The sequence below is a fragment of the Rattus norvegicus genome, chromosome 9 (assembly GCF_036323735.1).
Source record: "Rattus norvegicus strain BN/NHsdMcwi chromosome 9, GRCr8, whole genome shotgun sequence".
Taxonomy (NCBI): Eukaryota; Metazoa; Chordata; class Mammalia; order Rodentia; family Muridae; genus Rattus; species Rattus norvegicus.
Genome location: NC_086027.1, coordinates 12,484,200 through 12,502,695, shown reverse-complemented (window position 1 = coordinate 12,502,695; position 18,496 = coordinate 12,484,200). Strand labels below are relative to the sequence as shown.

General features: G+C 41.5%; 2 protein-coding genes across 2 annotated transcripts in view; both read left to right on the top strand.

Moving 5' to 3' along the window:
• Positions 1 to 18,496, top strand: part of LOC134480490 (uncharacterized) — a 447,240-nt gene that overhangs the window by 340,710 nt on the left and 88,034 nt on the right. The window lies entirely within an intron of this gene.
• LOC134480493 (uncharacterized) lies at positions 2,654 to 10,987 on the top strand. The gene is made up of 5 exons (XM_063267995.1): positions 2,654 to 2,835; positions 3,566 to 3,725; positions 5,053 to 5,184; positions 5,853 to 6,036; positions 10,200 to 10,987. The coding sequence occupies exons 1-5, from the start codon at positions 2,706 to 2,708 to the stop codon at positions 10,203 to 10,205; spliced, it is 612 nt and encodes a 203-aa protein (XP_063124065.1). The 5' UTR covers positions 2,654 to 2,705; the 3' UTR covers positions 10,206 to 10,987.

Here is an 18,496-nt window from a genome sequence, read left to right as displayed (position 1 = left end):
AAAAAAAAGAAAATGTGAATAAGAAAAAAATTTTAGGATTTGGAAAAAGATGAATGCCAGGCATTTGAAAAACTGTATGACCATGTAAACACTTTAATATACTTGAGAAAATTTTTACACGTTAATGAACCGCATCTTTTTTTTTAAATAGTGAATGGAAATACAGCTAGGTATCCAGATGTAGTGGAATTCATTATTTGTTGAGTCCTGAACCTTTGAGTCTGCTTCTAACTCAGCTTATGCCAAGGAAACTAGGCTAAGGTGATATCTAAGCCATTGACCAAACTATCTGGACTAACAATCACAGGTGAAATTCCACCTTGTAAATGGCATGAGAGGAATAAAAGATACCTTTAAGGATTTAGAAAAAAATGAAATGTACCCAAAAAATCCAATAAAAAGGTTTAAAATAAAGATAACTTAGGAAATACAAAATACTGGGGTTCCACTGCACAATCATGATGTGTTTCTTCTGTGATAGCTTACAGGTTAATTTACTTCTCTATGACTGTTTTCTTATTTGAAAGTAAGTAATGGCAACATCTGTGGAGTGGATACTGAGAACAAAAGCCTTGCCAAACTTGAATAATCGATCCTTCCCGAGCACATGCTTATCATTCTAAGTACAGGGAAATTTCCTGAGGGGATGAAAAAACAAAATCCAAACATAAAACAGGAACAACAACGATTTAAAAACATTCTGCAAGCTGGGTATGAAGGCATGTTACAACTTTAATCAGCTTTGTAGGTATTTCTAATAAACACACAAGAAACAAAAATCCTATCACAGTCCTAGCAGTTGCATCCAACAAAGAGAGAGCTATGAGGTAGTGCCTGCTGCTTCTTTCCCCAGATACCCCTGGGCCTCAGGCCTGCATCCAGTGAGCTGGACCAAGAGCAGCCAGGTTGAAATTCCTGCTGCCATGGCAGGATTCTGCAGGAACATTTCCCTTTGACAACAAGGAACCTGTGTGGAGGAGACCTCTTGGTGAGTCCTCAAGGACTCTGCATTTCCTATTCTATAGGGAGAAGCCCTGCCAGGTCTTGGCAAAGCCAGCCAGTTGTTTGGGGAAGTCTCTGGTCCTGTGGCAGAGGGCGAGGAATGGCAGAAAGAATGGCAGCTCCACTGAGAGCAAAGGCTACCCCTTCTAGACCTATGACCTCCTAATTAATTTATCTTTTCACCTGATGCCTATTCACATTTTCTTACTATCATACAACTGTGATCTTGATGAGCAGCTGGTCTCTTCTTTTCTTAATCAGTTCTTTGTTGTCACAGACCTTTTTAACTTACTCCAGCCCATGAGACTATTCATACCTTCTGTATGCAGTAGGACCCTTGGTGGGCCTGTCATCTTAAAAATAGAAGGTTCGGTAATCCAAAAGATTGAACTCCAGTTTACCTCAGGCCAGGAAAGTAGTCAGCCATCATTAGTAAAAGAACAAGGGAAAAATTACATAGGACACATAAGTGCCCTAATCAGAAGAAAAGATCCTCAACTTCTAAGGCGCGCATATATGCACCCCTCTCTTCTGAGCTTTGCATAGTGATATTGTGTAACTCCAGATGGTAGTAAAAGACAGAGCACTTCCCAGAAAGGTCAAACATGATTTTCACTCTTACATCTGTGAGATGGGGTGGCAGTATAGCACACGTTCATGTTGAATTAAAACACCTAGGATAGGAAGACAGAATCCATATATCACAATGCCAAATGGACAACCTCCTGAACTTATGGACCCATTAAAATTGAGGTTCAACCTGAACTCAGACCATTCCACTCCCTTCCCGTCCTCCTGATTCTTATGTTTGCTAGAAGGAAAAGATCATGGTGCAGCCCCCAATATTCTCATGCCTAGACTTGGCTATTCAGGAAGAATGATATTGGAGAAGTGATGGCTATGTAGTTACAATTTAGTAACACAAGGTCCAGGTTGACATTTGCTCACTGATGTCCAATTTAATTGTCTTGTTATATTTGAGAAAGGGAGGATGTCCTACATAATATATAAAAGAAAGAGAAATTTATTATTTTATATATGCCCTGTAGTTGATCCCTATGTTCCCAAGGAAAAGGAGTTTTTATTGCAAAAAAAATAGGATTATAGAACATTGATTTTGTGAAATACATGGATATGTAAATGGAAACAATGTTGGCTGTCAAGGACTGCACAGTAAGCAAATATTTCCAGGTTTTATACACTCAGAGGTATAGAAGAAATATATTGGCCTCCAGAAAAAGGGAAAAGCTTAGGAAGGGAAATGTGTGTCACATGCATTGTCTCAAGTAGTTGATTTACTTTTAAGAAAAATCTCCCTCTTCCTTGGTCCCTAGAGATTTGGGTGCTAAGAAAACTCTGTTCTCCAATTCAGGGTTGTAAGCAACCCTCCCCATCAAAAGCATTGTTGACTTCTAATGAAGCAGAGAGACATATCTAGCTTTGAAATAGAGGTTGCCAAATGGTATTCCCAGTGACACATGGGAGACTGGAGGAAAGGGTCCCCACATAAATTCATCAGTGTGGGGAAAGCTGGTTAGTAGGTAGGCCATAGAACTTTCCAGTGACATCACCAGTAAGCCGTTCACTGGACACTCTATTGTATCTAAGAGATCCCTAGAATCTTCTGTGATGTCAACAGTGTTGTGGTGACACCAACTGCCTTTGGGATATTACTTCAATTCCCTTTGGGTTCACAAGCAGGCATGTTTCGCCAGCTGCTCAGGCTATTTCGGAAGGAAAGTGTTGATCAAGGAGAGATCACACCAGGTCAGAGAGAAGCTGACCCCCTCTCTAGTGACACAGGAAGGAGGAAATCATTCTGGAGAAGGCTTGGTGAGTCCTGGGCAGAGTTGGGGAACATCCTCAAGGAGGTAGGTTTGAGATGTGCCTTCTAAGACTAGGCCTTAAAAGCAGGAGCCTTGGGATTTTTCAAAGGCAAACCAAGAGTCAGGAGTTCCTGATCTTTAATTTGAGAGAAAGCCATAAAGTTTTAAGACTTCAGTGTCTTTTCTTGAAGCTTTTTAAATGTGAGTGTCAACGATTGGCAGGAGGAGGCACTGTGAGATTAACAATGTGACCATCCATGTTTGGGAGTTGAAGCACTTCATCCTCTAGATTACTGTAGGTTACATAAGTCTCTGATGGCGAGAACAAGGAAGGATGCACCCCTAGTCATGAATTGAGTTCTCAGACACTTTGGGCTGGACCACACTTGGTTAGAGCTTGATGGTGGTAAGCATAATGAAGTCATTATGAACTCCAGGATTATCTGCACCACATCTGATGTAAGATAACATTGTCGCAGATGTTTATGTCTCAGTCATATTATAACTTTCAGTGCCGGGGGTTGTTTAATAGTGAGTGTGGCACGTGTATGGCATTAGAGGTTGGGAAGAGGGACATAGCTTAAGAATCAACCTTTAAGAAAGCTTTTCTGCTCTTTCAGGGATTCACCCAGTCTCTACCATTTCCCCTTCCTCAACCTCCTTTTCGGATTCAGAATGTTCTTTTCTGCCCATGGGCCATCAAATATGCAATTTCACTTGGGTTTGTCTGTCTACAGGTTTTGGTAGGAAGGCATCATCCCAAAATGTCATCAGTAAGCAAGAGGAGTGTCTAAAGGAACTGGAGGAACTCAAATTTGAAATCCAGAAGTGTCAATTCGAGAGGGATGAACTTTATCAAATCCTGGATCTTTATATCTATGATGAGTGGGACCACAGGTAGTCATTATGCCCAGTAACCTGTTCACTGTCTTGCGCTTTCTCTCTGCTACCTCAAGATTTACTCATAGCACGAGAAAGTTTCACCTCTCATCCTGGATTTTAAGGAGCTTTGGCAGGCATTTGCTTGTGAGATAAGCTAGGTGCTGTGTGTTTAGGGTCAACCTCTTTTGTACTTGACCCTGAGCCTCTTGGATTAGCGTTGGTTCTGTCATCAGCTGGAAGGACCTGGTCACAGTTGCTGCAACTGTGTGTGTGAATGAAATGCCTGCACGGCATCACTCTTTCCTCTGAATTTGTTCATTATACACTGATTCTATGGCACCTCCATGCATGTAGTTGACATTCTAAATGTGTTTGGATATGGGTTGCTATGTATGTATGTGGAAGTATATGTGGTGTTTACTCAGGATCAGGACGTCTGGGACCTTTGATGGGGTCTGAGGATTTGTTTGATCAATAGTCTGCAGGTCATGAAAGTGATGAGTAGGTGGAGGCCCACACTGATCAACAGAGCACTTTGCTCCTTCTGTATACCTTGGTGGCACCCAGGACTCTCCCGAGGGGAGGAGGTGCTATAAATCCTCTTCCCTGTCAAACTTAGTTATGCCCTCTGGGAATTCATGTAACGATAGAAACAAAGGATTGAGTATACCTGCTTTCAAAACAAGAGAAATGTCATCACAGCTTTCTCTTGGGCCCAAAGCTGTGGCACAGACTGGAGGAATCTTCTTCCTGAACTAGTCAATTCCATCATGCTCGCCTTGCCAGCTCTTGAAGGTCAGGTCCCTCCAAATGGTACCGTGGCTCTGTTGTCCTGTGCCCAGGATAATAAACTTAACCAGTACAAATACTTTGAAGGAGCAAGTATGTGGTACATACTGAGTTTAAGTAATAGAGAGAACAGTCTGATTTTACCTAATTTGTTTCACCTGCTTTGGTCTTTAGTTTTTTATTTTTTTAACTATCCAGGGATTGTTTATTGTGACCTAGAAATGGTCACTGTGGTCTTGACAGTGTTATTACCAAACAGGCAGCTCTCAGGCTCTGCCCCCTCCTATATAGTGAGTCTTTGCAGAACCATATCTCTCAGGATTCCAAGGAGTCCTTATTTCAAAAGAAATGTTGCTTATTTACAGAGAAATATTTTCTGTGGATTGAGTCTCACTGTTGGGTTTTGGTCTGGTTTTTGACTTTGCCATTTTCTTCCCTTCCACCATTCCTTGAATTTGAAATTTTTTATTATACATTTTTATTTACATTTCACCTAATTCTGAAATCGTGAGTTCAAAACATTATTTGTTCCTTTGGCCATGACCTAACCCAGGCTGCACGTCGAATTGCCAGTCCTTCAATCCGAACATGAGATGAGAATGATGGCTATGCAAATGATGACCAACTCAATAAGTGATGCCATGGAGAGGTACAAGGAGCTCATACAAGTGAACAGTTCCTACCGGTGAGTCGCTGACAGAGATGAGAACCCAGCACTAGGCAGGGAATGCTTCTGTCCTGTATGACTTTAACAAATGTCAGGGCTCTGGTTCTGTAGTGTCTGACTCTTAACAAGAAGGCTGCCTCCTGGCAAGAGTCTTGGATTTGTAGCTCTTGGACTCAGTTGTCGTACATGTGAAGGGTGTCGAAGACCCTCCAATTGTTATTTTCCCCGTTAAAGATCCTCTAGATAGAAAAGGTTTGCACCATGATGGGAATATCAATCAATTCTGAATCTCTAGGACTCTGACAGGAGATTTAAAGATCTGTGATCCATGAGAAACACATGGAAAGATTGTACAGCTATTGGGTCATCAACTACCCCTCAGAGGGGCTTTCCCCACAACGTGAAGATGGTTTCACCATACCATGGACATACGAGCTCCCTTATGGACCATCTCTTCTTCCTTGATTTATATAAACCGTCTTAGTGTCAGGATTTTCAGAAGTACTTTGATTCATGTGGAATGTGGATTCTGGATTTGACCTCCTCTAATTGGTGCTAACTTGTATAGTGTGGCTCTATTCTGGGGATTTCTGAGGATGAGAACCCTTGAAGGGATGATTGGACTTGCAGGAGTGACAGGCAAATAGAAGCTGCCTGGGATTTACCATTTTTTGTTTGTGGTTCAGCATCAGGCAATCCCAGCTCCTACGGGAACAAACTCAATTGAAGAACAATATACAGATTTTGCTGAATGAGAAGAGAGAACTGCTGGTGGAGCAGACTGAACTGCCAGCATCCTCTGTGGAGACAAAGAGGTTCTGTGAAGAGGCCGGAATGAACATCTGTGACCCCAGAGCCAAGCAACAGCAGGTAGGGTTAGGGCTCAGGGTCAGGTTGTCCTCAGGTCTTACCATAACCATAGACAAACCAATGTAACTGTCTATTGACTGATCCATGTCCTGTCCTAGGTCTCATCCAAGTGTTCATTCATGTGATGGTTTACAAGGCTTTCTGTGGAGATAGCCCCTTTACAAGAAACTGCATGTTTGGAAAGCAAATGCTCCTGCTCTTCGAGAATCTGCAGTTTATTAAGGGAGATAGGTTGATCACACAGCACAACACTACATGCCATTATGTATGGAGGGTGCTATGTGTGAGTCCCTTTTTAGACTAGAACAGGGCTTTGAGGGATAAAGCAAAAGCCTGGAGCTCATTTTCTTTTCAGGGATGGTGTGAGACTCAGGAAGTAAGTAGTTTTCAAGGAGGAGAGCCTGCTGGAAATGCCAAAGAAATGGTTCTCATTGTCATTTGTGGTGGCTTTTGTTCTTCCTCCCCTCATGTCCCTGTATATGAAGATGGTGTCTTCATGCTTCATAGATCTTGGGTAACTACAGAGCCTGTGTATCAGCATGTCAGTCCTGTCTTATTTGAGTTCTCCTGGAGAGTTCATAACTGGGCCTTACAACCTGAAGCTGGTTAGAAGAGCAAGGATGTGGAAAAGGTTTCTCAAAGTCTTAGGGTTGGCATGAGAGACTTGAGGCTTCAAGAACAAAGTTATCAGTATGTACCCCCAATTCTCACCAAGAAAGGTGCATTGCTGTGCTGACCTGCATCTTAGGGAGCATGTGGGGAGGCCAGTTCATGACATGCAGTTTTTTGTCCAGTCATTATCTAACTTAGTCCTTTAAGCCTAGGTCTCTCAACAAACATGAAGCTTCCTGTTTTGTGCTGGCCAGCAGTCTTTGCATCATTCATCCAGTTCCAAGTGGAGCCCCCTCTCTTATTTGTCTCAACACATTCTTAAACCATTCAGCTATTTTAAAAATAAGGATTAGATTTCTTCACTTTACCTGAACAGAGTTATCCCCCGGGAAGATTCTGGATTGTCTTATTGGCTTCACCATGATCTTGCATGGAATCCTAGAGTGCAACCCTCTGCTGACATTGCTTTGCTGACTATATCATGGGCACTGCATTCTTTCAGGATAGATTCCCTCTCAATATTGTACACAGTTCTGCATTTCAGAAAATTCACTGTATGTTATTTATTTAGCCTTTTTCTGACTGACACTGAGGTTGATTTAATAACACAGGAACTCTAATGTGATGAAATGTTCCTGGTAACTGACCGTGAGTTACTGTCTTCTCTGATGCTTCCAAAGTCTTCTACGAAGGAAATAGGGTAGTTTTAGTGAGGGGCCTATGATGAGTCAGCATAGAGCTTGATGGAGTCTTTTCCTAGTCTTTTCCAATCTCTCTCTTGGGGATTTGATGTTGTGTTGTTTAGGCTATCTGTGCAGAACATGTAACTTACTTGTCGGACCAGCAAGTATCTGCATAGAAAGGTTTCCTGAAGTGGAAGTGAGTACAGGCCAGGGCAGCACATCTTGCTTGAGTCTAAGAGACTTGTACACAGCATTGTTCCCACTAATTCCTCACTCAACAGGAAATGTGCTGCATAAGAACAAAGTTTTCATTTGTGCATGGGAGTGTGTATCTGTGTGTCTGTGTTTGTGTGTGTGTTTGTGTGTGTCTGTGTGTGTGGTGTGTGTGTGGGTATATTTGTGTGTGTGTGTGTGTGTGTGTGTGTGTTTGCAGTAGTGAACGTGTGTTTCCCTCTATTTCCAAGTTTCATGAGAAAAGTACTCTAAGCGTTCACTTTACATCCATGAAACATGAAATAGAGCGGCCCAGTCATTTGGCATCTCCATCTAGCTCTGTACAGCAAAAGGACTCTTAAATTACTAATTTATTCTATTTCCAAAAATTTCAGAACAGAATTATCTTGTGAAGTCTGGGGGAGGAATTGAAATATGTTCAAGTGAGTCCTGTTTCACAGGGATAACAAATGGTGCAGGCCTAGAGCTAGCAGGTCCCTTTATGTTATGGTGTAGAAACAGGACACTACAATCCTTTAGAAATGCAACCCCCAAAAAGAGGACACAAAAACACCTGTAAAGTTAGATTTTCAAGTGATTAGGGGCAAAACTACTGATCTGCATTGAAATCCTTTGGAGCACATCAAAGGAATGGAGTACTGGGAGGTAAGGGCAAGGCTTCTCTATAAAATCCATGAGTTTATGTTGCTTCTCTGTTCTTTGTGAATTGTGAAAGCCCACTGGAAGGTTATGACACTCACTGTGTCTTCTCCAAGGTTGCTTTCCACATTGCCTGCTACCATTTCTTTCGAGCTACCTTGGCACACTACAACTTCCCCTAGGAGTTTGGCTTGGATTTTATTCATTGAGAATTTGAGTTGCTTGGAATTGTATCGTCATCCAGAAAAAGTCCCATAGCTATGCTGTGGTGCAAGAACAGGGCAGTTTCAGAAACCCCTTTAGGTGCACAGATAATCCAAAGCGCTCCTCTATGTTATCTGTGTAGCATTCTGCAAGTGCTGTCGATCAACATCATTTTCTCTCAGTTAATTTCAGCCTCAATGGAGTCAGGAGAAATTTTGAGCTTCAAATGGGTCTGACCGTGTAAGAACAGGTAGCCCTATGAGAAGCCATGTTCAGAAAGTGGAACAGAAGTTTTAGTTAACCCAGTGATTCCACAACAAGGAGTAGGTATTGCCATTGCAACTAAGGAGCATTAATGTTGTAGTGGTCCCAGAGTAACCTTGAAGGAGAATCTATCCAGAAGTCCATCAGCCAAGGAGTAAAAGTGTACCATACGATGGAGCCCTTCCATAGATTCTGATTCAGTGTGAGATAATCCATGCAAGCTTTTACTTACTTATTCAAATTATCTGTGGAACAATCACATTACGGGGAGAAAATTTGTTGATTTGGATCCTGGTTATGGAGATTTCCTATGATTCTAGCTTTGGGCATGAAGTCACTCAGGCTATGGTAAAGACAACTCCTATTAGAAGAAGTTGCACACTTTGGAGAAAGTCTGAAACAGTGAACAAGAACAAGAGTCTAGTCCACCACCAACATATTATCCTTTGCTGAGCAACAAGACAGCTCTACACAGCCTTTGGGACTTGCTAAGCCAGATTGTTAATGGGGAAAGAACCCTGAGTCTATGACGGTTTATGGGAGGACAGCACATCACTGACTGAGCTGTCTATAGGTCTGGCCACTATGTACATATCCCACTCAACATTTGTTTTTATGCCTCCAGCGAATCCTGGGGAATCTTTACATTAAGCATTAATGTTCAGGTAGGAACATAGGATGGAAGAGGCCATTTGAATATCCTTCCCTATATAAATACCCTTTTTGGGTGGATGACCACCCCACCTGGATTTCAGCCTCAGGCAGCTAAGGAGCTACTCAGAGTATTGTTCTGGTACACTTCATGTGAATTTTGCCCATGAAACAATATATATGATCCTCTGTATTTCTTGGTATGTTCTACTCCTTTCTTCCTGTGATCTCTCCGGAAAGATCTGAGGAAATTTTCTCTTCTGTCCTCTCACAAATTGCCTTACACTAGCCATAGACTTACAGGGGTGCTGTTCTGTTTCTACATCACAATCACCTTTAATGTCCATGTGTACGCTGGGAGGATTTGCATGGAGCACATTCTCAGTGATTACAGGATCTATGCAATTCCCATGGATTTGATGTGAGATGGCTTCTCTGTGTATTTGCAGATTCCGTGGTTACAAATGTAAACTAGACAGGTTACTTCAGTGCTGACATAATCAGAAATTTCACCTCAATTCTGGGCATGTTCTCCAGAAGGAATCCACATGGTATTCTAGGTTGCTCAAACCTCTCTTGAACTCAGATTCAGACATAGCTACAATGTTATTATTCAATGTCATATACCTGGACCAGTGGGAAAAAATGCTCATTTTTCTCTTAATCCCAGTACAGTGCATAGTCCACAGTTCAAATTCTAGCAGTGTTAAAAGCTGAGATATAAATCCAAGCGCAGGTACTCTATGTCACTTGGGGATGCAGGGACTGACCTCAGCTGACAGGTCATGCTGGATTGTCCAACTGAATAGAGCTGATGTAAGAGGGAGAGCTGAATTGACAACCACTCACTAAATCTTTATTCCCTTGCTCTGTTAGGTCTGAAATTCTCCAGCAGAAACTCGAACATGACACAGTCCAGGACAAGATCTCCCTTGGAGAGAAGAACTACAGGAGGAGAACTAAGTGTGCACAGCAAATACACCACTATTGCATCTCATCTGTAATGTCCATAGCAATTGTGGACTGCATTTTCCTCCTTTAGTTTGACTTCTTTGGATTGAATAGGCCTTACTTTCACCTCGCCTCTCTCCAGCAAGTGTACACTTTTTGAGGGACTCAGAGAAGTGCTGATGCACATCAATCAAGAGCTGCTGGTCATCCAGAAATACTGTGCACGTGTAAATTTTTACTTGTCCTGATGGGTCATCCAGAAGAGTTTCATGGAGATCAGTTCACAACATTGGAAAGACTTTGTGACAAAGTCTGTAATATCATTTATACTCAGTGTTGGATGGCTTTTTCCTTAATACCCCCACTCCAACAAAACAGACCTACTTCCACTCCCCTTGAAAAGATTATTACCATCACTAACTGCTTGTCTACTATGTCTCCAAGGCAAGCCACAGGCTATAAGTCTATTCTGCAAAAGGAGCAGCAAAAAATGCTTAGTGCAATTCCTCTATTTAAAGTTTGGTTAATTTTTAATTGTTTTGGTTATTTGGTTTTCCTTCTATTCATTTGAAGATTTGTTATTTATCTGTTGTTGTTTTGTTCATTTGCTTTTCTATTTTGATAAGGATATAGACTGTATATATTGACTACCTGCATCTGGTTACTATCAAGTAAATTGGATGTATTCTGGTCAATAAAGGAGTAATCTCAAACTCTTCACTCTTAAGAACCTTCTTCATTGATCATTAGTGTCAACATCTGAAGTCCCACAGCGATCAGGGAGGGATGGATCTCTGCTTTCTCTTGGGGACTGGGCATCAAATCACTTCCCAGTCAGACTGAGATTCACAGGCATTTATACAGTCACTGTGCACTGTGTTTCCAACTCTGAATTTCACCTTAATCATGCATATATTACCCACTGTGTATGCTTGCTGTCAAATATATAGATACCTCTAAATTATACTCTGTCGATGAGAGTTTTGACCAAATTAGTAGGATAAACATTAATTTTTCTGTAACACCTCCCAGGACATATAAACATGGTATAAGGGAGTTTAAAGCCATCGGGAATCCTGCACCCAAATCCTGGGGCAGAAAATGCTGAACACCCAGGAATGCAGATTATCCTGAGACCACAGGACAGAAAGCCACTTCTGACCAGCTCTGCCCACATCTCTGGCCCAATATTAATCTGCATGATGCCTCTGGAAAGAGGAATAGAGGAGCAGTCACTGGCAGGAACCTGCTTGGTTCAGCCTGGGCACAGGACCTACCTGGGCCCTGAGCATATTTGAAGAAAACCATAGGCATACAATTCTCTGTTTCCTGACTGTGGCTTTTTTTGATTCGAAGCTCAAAATACCATTTTGTTGTTGTTGATTTTTAGTTGGATATTTTTCATTTCGAATTCAAATGTTATTCCTTCCTTGTTTTCCAGAAATAAGTCTGAATACCACCGCCCTCCACCTCTGCTATAAAAGTATTCCCTTCACCAGCCATCCACTTTCCCAGCCTAGGCAGGACCAAGGGCTGCTCATTCCATTTGTGCCCAAGAAGACCATCCTCTGATACACATGCAGATGGAGCCATGGCACAGTCCCTGTATAGTGATTGGTTCTGGTTTAGTCACTGGGAACTCTGCTTGGCAGCCATGGTTGTCCTTATGGGGTTGCAAGTCCCTTCAGCTCTTCCAATCTTTCTGTAATTCCTCCAACTGAGGTCCAGTTCTCAGTTCAATGGTTTGCTGCTAGCATTCTCCACTGTATTTGACATGATCTGCCTCTCAGGAGACATCTATATCCAGTTCCTGTCAGCCTGCACTTCTTAGCTTCATCCAACTTATCTAGTTTGAAGGCTGTATATGTATAGGTCACATGTGGGGTAGACTCTGAATGGCCATTCCTCTAGGCTCTGTTCTAAATTTTGCCTCCCTACTCCATAAATAGGGATTCTTCTTCTCCTTTAAAGGAAGGAGTGAAGAATCAGCATTTTGGTCATCCTTCCTGAATTTCATTTGGTCTGTGAATCTTGGAGAATTTGAGCATTTGGGCTAATATCCACTTACCAATGAGTGCATAGCATGTGTGTGTTTCTGTTATTGGGTTAACTCACTCAGGATGATATGTCTTAGTTCATTCTCTTTGCCTATGAAATTCATGAACTCATTGTTTTTGATATCTCTGTAGTACTTCATTGTGTAGATGTACCATACTTTCTGTTTCCATTCCTCTGTTGCAGGGCATCTGGGATCTTTTCATTTTATGACTATTATAAATAAGGCTGCTATGAACATAGTGGAGGGTGTGCATTGTTGTATGTTGGAGCATCTTTTGGTATGTGCAAGAGAGCTATAGCTGGGTCCTCAGCTAGTGCAATGTCTAATTTTCTGAGGAACCTCCAGACTGATATCCAGAATGGTTGTACCAGTCTGCAATCTCACCAACAATGGAGGAGTGTTCCTCTTTCTCACATTCGTGCAAGCATCTTCTATAGCCTGAGTGTTTGATCTTAGCCATTCAGACTGGTGTGAGGTGGAATCTCAGGGTTGTTTTGATTTGCATTTCCCACATAACTAAAGATGTTGAACATTTCTTTTGGTGCTTCTCAGCCACTCCATATTCCTCAGCTATGAATTCTTTGTTTAGATCTGAACCGCAATTTTTAATAGGGTTATTAGTCTCCCTGCAGTCCAACTTCATGAGTTCTTTGTATATTTTGGATATTAGCCCTCTATCAGTTGTAGGATTGGTAAAGGTCTTTTCCCAATCCGTTGGTTGCTGTTTTGTCCTAACCACAGTGTCCTTTGTCTTACAGAAGCTTTGTAGCTTTATGAGGTCCCATTTGTCTACTCTTGATCTTAGAGCATAAGCCATTTGTGTTTTGTTCAGGAAATTTTTTCCAGTGTCCATGTGTTCAAGATTCTTCCCCGCTTTTGCTTCTATTAGTTTGAGTGAATCTGGTTTGATGTAGAGGTCCTTGATACACCTGGACTTAAGCTTTACACAGGGTAATAAGAAGAGGATAATTTATACTCCTCCATATGCTGACCTCCATTTGAACCAGCACCCTTTGCTGAAAATGCTATCCTTTTTCCACTGGATGCTTTTGTCTCCTTTGTCAAAAATCAAGTGACAATAGGTGTGCTGGTTCATTTCTGGGTCTGCAGTTCTATTCCACTGGTCTATCTTCCTGTCTCTGTACCAATACCATACAGTTTTATCACTAATGCTCTGTAAACTGCTTGAGTTCAGAAATAGTGATTCCCAGGGAAGTCCTTTTATTGTTGAGGATAGTTTTAGCTATCCTGCGTTACTTGTTATTCCAAATGAATTTGCAAATTGTTCTGTCTAACCCTATGAAGAATTGGAATCGATTTTGATGGAGATTGCATTGCAACTGTAGGTCACTTTGGGAAAATGGCCATTTTTACTGTCTTCATACTGCCAAGCCATGAACAAGGGAGATCTTTCCATTTTCTGAGATCTTCTTCAATTTCTTTCTTCATATCATGAAGTTCTTGTCACAGAGATCTTTCACTTGTTTGATAAAAGTCACACTGAGGTATTTTTATATGATTTGGGACTATTATGAAAGGTGTCATTTCCCTAATTTCTTTCTCAGCTTGTTTATCTTTTGTGTAGAGGAAGGCTACTGGTTTGTTTGAATTAATTTTATATGCAACCACTTTGCTGAAGTTGTTTATCAGGCTTAGGTGTTCTCTGTTGTAAATTTTGGGGTGTCCCATGTATACTACTCTATCCTCTAAAACAGTGATATTTTGACTTCTTCCTTTCCAATCTGTATCCTTTTGACCTCCCTTTGTTGTCTGAGTTCTGGCTAATGCTGGGGACAACATACTATGGAGACATCTCAGTAGCCCACAGTAGCTTTTTGTAAAAACTGGTTGTTTCCATTTCTCCAAACCTTAGCCCTGGACAACGGCTGTATAGATTTCATTTGTGTGTGACTGCCTATCAGTTGGCCTTGGTGTGCACAATTATTGTATTATATCTGACTTTCCTACTTCTTTCTCCTTCTGCTCTGGTGAATTCTGTGAAACTAGATGTTCCTTGATGTTATGATTCTTAGACAATTGGAAATTTATGCATAGGGGCACAGCACAGCACAGCCCTAGAGGCCCAGGTGGATACTGTGTATTCTCATCTTGGAAAAAATGTAATAACTGCAGAATTGTAGTTCCAGATTAGGGTTTGACTTGCAAAGACAGCTTGAAGAAAATAAGAGAAAATGAATTAGAGCCAACATTGGGACCCTAGGAAAGGAAAAAAGTTATTGAAGTTAGGAAGTAAGTTTTACATAATATTATAGACTGGTTAAGGAAGTATAGAATATATAAAATAATATACTAGTAAACTAAGTATAACTACTGGAACCCTTATGAGAGTCATTGTGTGCAAGGAACAGAAAGCTAGTGGAATTAGTGTGCTAAGGGTTACCTTGATTCTTTCTGGCCACTGCCTGGCAGTTTTGCCTATGTCATTTATCATTAGAGTGTCACAGGAAAATGCAATTAGCTGATCTCGGAACTTTGGACTCTGAAGTATAAAAGTAAAGAGTTAAAGTTTAAATAATGATAACTTTACAATTATTATTTGGTCTCTGAAGTATAAAAGTAAAGAGTTAAAGTTTAAATAATGATAAGTTTACAATTATTATTATTATATTGGCCACAGGCCTGGGAATAGGGCAAGCCTGAAACTTTGGAGAACAGTTGTAATTCTTAGTTCTTGGTGAGATGTAGTCATTCTTTGCATTTGATTTGGCAATGATTACACAATGTCTTTTTTCTACCTATTTTTGGATTATTAATAAAGGACTGGGGCAAGAGATAGGCTACGGAACATGTGAAGAGTAAATGAGAGAGAACATGAGTGAGTGAATGAGAGAGTAAATGACAGAGCAAATGTAAGAACAAATGTGAGAGCGAATGAGAGAGCATGAGAAGAGCATGTGAAGAATGAGTGGAGAGAGAATGTGAAGAGTGAATGTGGGAGGGAATGAGGGAGCTAATGAGAGAGCGAGTCTGAGAACAAATGTGAGAGCCAGGGAGAGAGCATGAGGAGAGCATGTGAGAATGAGTGAGGAGAGAATGTGAGGTGTGTATGAAGATTGTGTGTGTGAGTGACAGGAGAGTGCATGTGGTGTGTGTGAGATATGTATGAGGTGTGTGTGAAGATTGTGTGCGTGACAGGAGAGTGCATGTGGTGTGTGTGAGATATGTATGAGGTGTGTATGAAGAGTGTGTGTGTGCGTGACAGGAGAGTGCATGTGGTGTGTGTGAGATATGTATGAGGTGTGTATGAAGATTGTGTGTGTGAGTGACAGGAGAGTGCATGTGGTGTGTGTGAGATATGTGTGAGGTTTGTATGAAGAGTGTGTGTGTGTGCGTGAAAGGATAATGAACAGACGTGTGCATGATTGTGGGAGTTTGAGAAAAGAAAACTGCAATAAAAAAGGCAGAGTGCACAAAAGAATGCAGAGTGTGTGCAACCTCAAGCTGAGAGAGAGAGAGAGAGAGAGAGAGAGAGAGAGAGAGAGAGAGAGACAATGACTTTAAGCCTTGAAGTTGCCTGTCAGTTTGTACCCAAAGAGTCGTCTGTGGATATGTATTATGTGCCTTCCAGATATTCCTGCTTCCAGGTGAGAACTCTGATCCTGTGAGAGGGCCAGGAAAGTCTGACAGAATGGCTGCAACCCTGAGGGCAGAGGATAAAATATTTGGCTTAGACCTCCTAATTTATCTTTTCACCTGAAGCCTTATTATTAAATTTTCTTACTGGAATAGGACTACGATCCTGGTGAGGGTCTTCTCTCTTGGATACTCAATCAGTTCTTCGTTGTCACAGACTGTTTGAGCTTACTCCAGTCACTGGGAGTTATTCACACCTTCAAATTTGCTGAACTTTTCAGATTTCTACCATTTGTGGCAAACTGAGTGACAAAAGCAATGAATGTTGAGCACTTCACTGGGGTCCAGTGCATATGGAGCTACGAGTGTATGGATATGGTAATTCCCAAGGAGTTACACTAAGAAAGTAGGACTGTGCTCTCAGGACCCCTGTGTGACCTCACTTCACTTTGCCAGCTTTGTGGGCTTCTACACTGCTTGTCTGAGAAGAACTGAAAACTAATGAAATAGATGTGTAGCCTCCCATTACCTTTGTCATTGTTAGGATATTAGTAGGAGAGGTTTGATTGAAATATTCTCTCAAAAATATTAACAAAACCACTGCCTCTTGTGTGCCATCTGGATGAAGTACCAAGTTCACAGACAGTTCTTCACAAACTTCTCAAAGCCAGCAAAGTGGAGCATGAAGAAAGCCAAGTCCAAGGCATTCAAAACCAGCATCCTCAACAATGCCCCCAGGAAAGGCTTTGGTAAAAGAAGGGAGGTACTTAGACAGTTGGCCCTCATACACTCAGAGAAGACAGTGCCAGGAGAATTGGGGAAGGATTGTGGGAGAGAGTAATCAAGTATCAGTAGTCAGTGAGCAGAACGTAAAGTGAAAAAGATAAAATATATAAATAGAAATAAAATAAAGGTCTTTAACAAAATGGGACACAATGTATTGCTGAACTAACTCTACTGTGTTTACACTTGCACATGCTTTATATCTAGAGAGACTAGATGTGATAAAGTAGGATGCCCTGGTCGTTTACATATATGAAGTACACTGCAAAGATAAATGTAGTGGATAACATGCAGATCACAGATCCATTGTTCCCTCGCATCTATGTGACTCTGCTTCCCTTTTCAAAACTGTGGAAGCCTCTGCTCATCCAGGTCTCAGGGCTCAACCAAAATGCAGTCCCCTATGATCTCTGGCCAAGTGCTCTTGTGTTCCCAAAATTACTCTGCCTCAGGCTGCAGAGGCACTGAAGGGCCAGCCTTCACCTTCAAGGTGCAACCACTCTTTCAGTCTTTCCAGGCTCTCTGTTACTCAACTGAAGGTTTCAGCAGAGGCCTTTCATCTCAATAACAGAAGCTTACCTAATCCAAAACATTGGGAAGCCATCCTACACTCCTGATTGCCTGCTTACCTGAGACCAAACAACATAGCTCTCTTCTTTATGCCTGTTTCCATGATTTGAAAGTAAATATTGTGTTCATCTGTGGTATTGGTGGTACGAATAAAATCCTTAACATGAATAAGAGGACCATGCAGAGCATGGCTTTACATTCTATATACATATTGAATAGCTAGAGGGAATTACCAAAGAAAACATTAAGAATCCTAACAACAATTACAGAAATTATGAAGTGAAATAAAACAAAAACAAAAGCAAAAACAAAAATACCTGTGGGTGCTGGTATTAAAGGCATGTATTAACTCTGACCAGCTTTTATGTATTTCCAATGAAAAGCAAACAAACAAACAAACAAACAGCCTTATTACAGTTGCAGCAGGTGCAGGAGAGAAAGCTGGGAGATATCCTGTGCTGCTGCCCCCATGCTGTGATTCTGCAGCAACAACTTCCTTGGGAATAGGAACCTGTATGCAGTGGGATCCCTTCCTGGGCCTGTCATCTCAAAAAGAGGGGCTTCTCTAATCCAAAACCTTGGAATCCAGTTTACTTCAGGCCAGGAATGAAGTCAGCCATCATTAGGGAAAGAGCAAGGGAAAAATTACATAGGAAAAAATATGTGCCTTAATCAGAAAAGATCTTCAACTTCTAAGGCCTCCACAATCTCCACCTCTCTCTTCTGAGCTGTGCATAGAGATGTTGTATAACTCCAGATGGTAGGAAAAGGCAGAGTTCTTCCCAGAAAAGTCATACATGATTTTCCCCCTGATATCTGTGAGGTGAGGTGGCATCATATCACAGAGTCAGCTCACCCGGGATAAGAACACAGAAGCCACAGATGACAATGCCAAATGGACTCCCTTCTGAACTTATGAAACCATTAAAATTGAGGTTTAGCCTAACCTTAGGCCATTCCACTCCCTGCCCATCCACCTGATTTTTATGTTTGCTATGAGTAAAAGATCAGAGTGGAGTCCCAAATATCCTCATGATAGGACTTGGAAATTCAGGAAGAATGATAATGGAGAAGGGATGGCTATGTGGTTGCAATATGGTAACTGGGTTCTGACCAGGAACCTCGTCCTTAGCCAATGGAGACTTTAAGGCCGGGCCTCCTGCTTGTTCCAGTGCAGGCTAAGACTTCCGGGTCAGGCCAGCTCCTGAGCCCCACA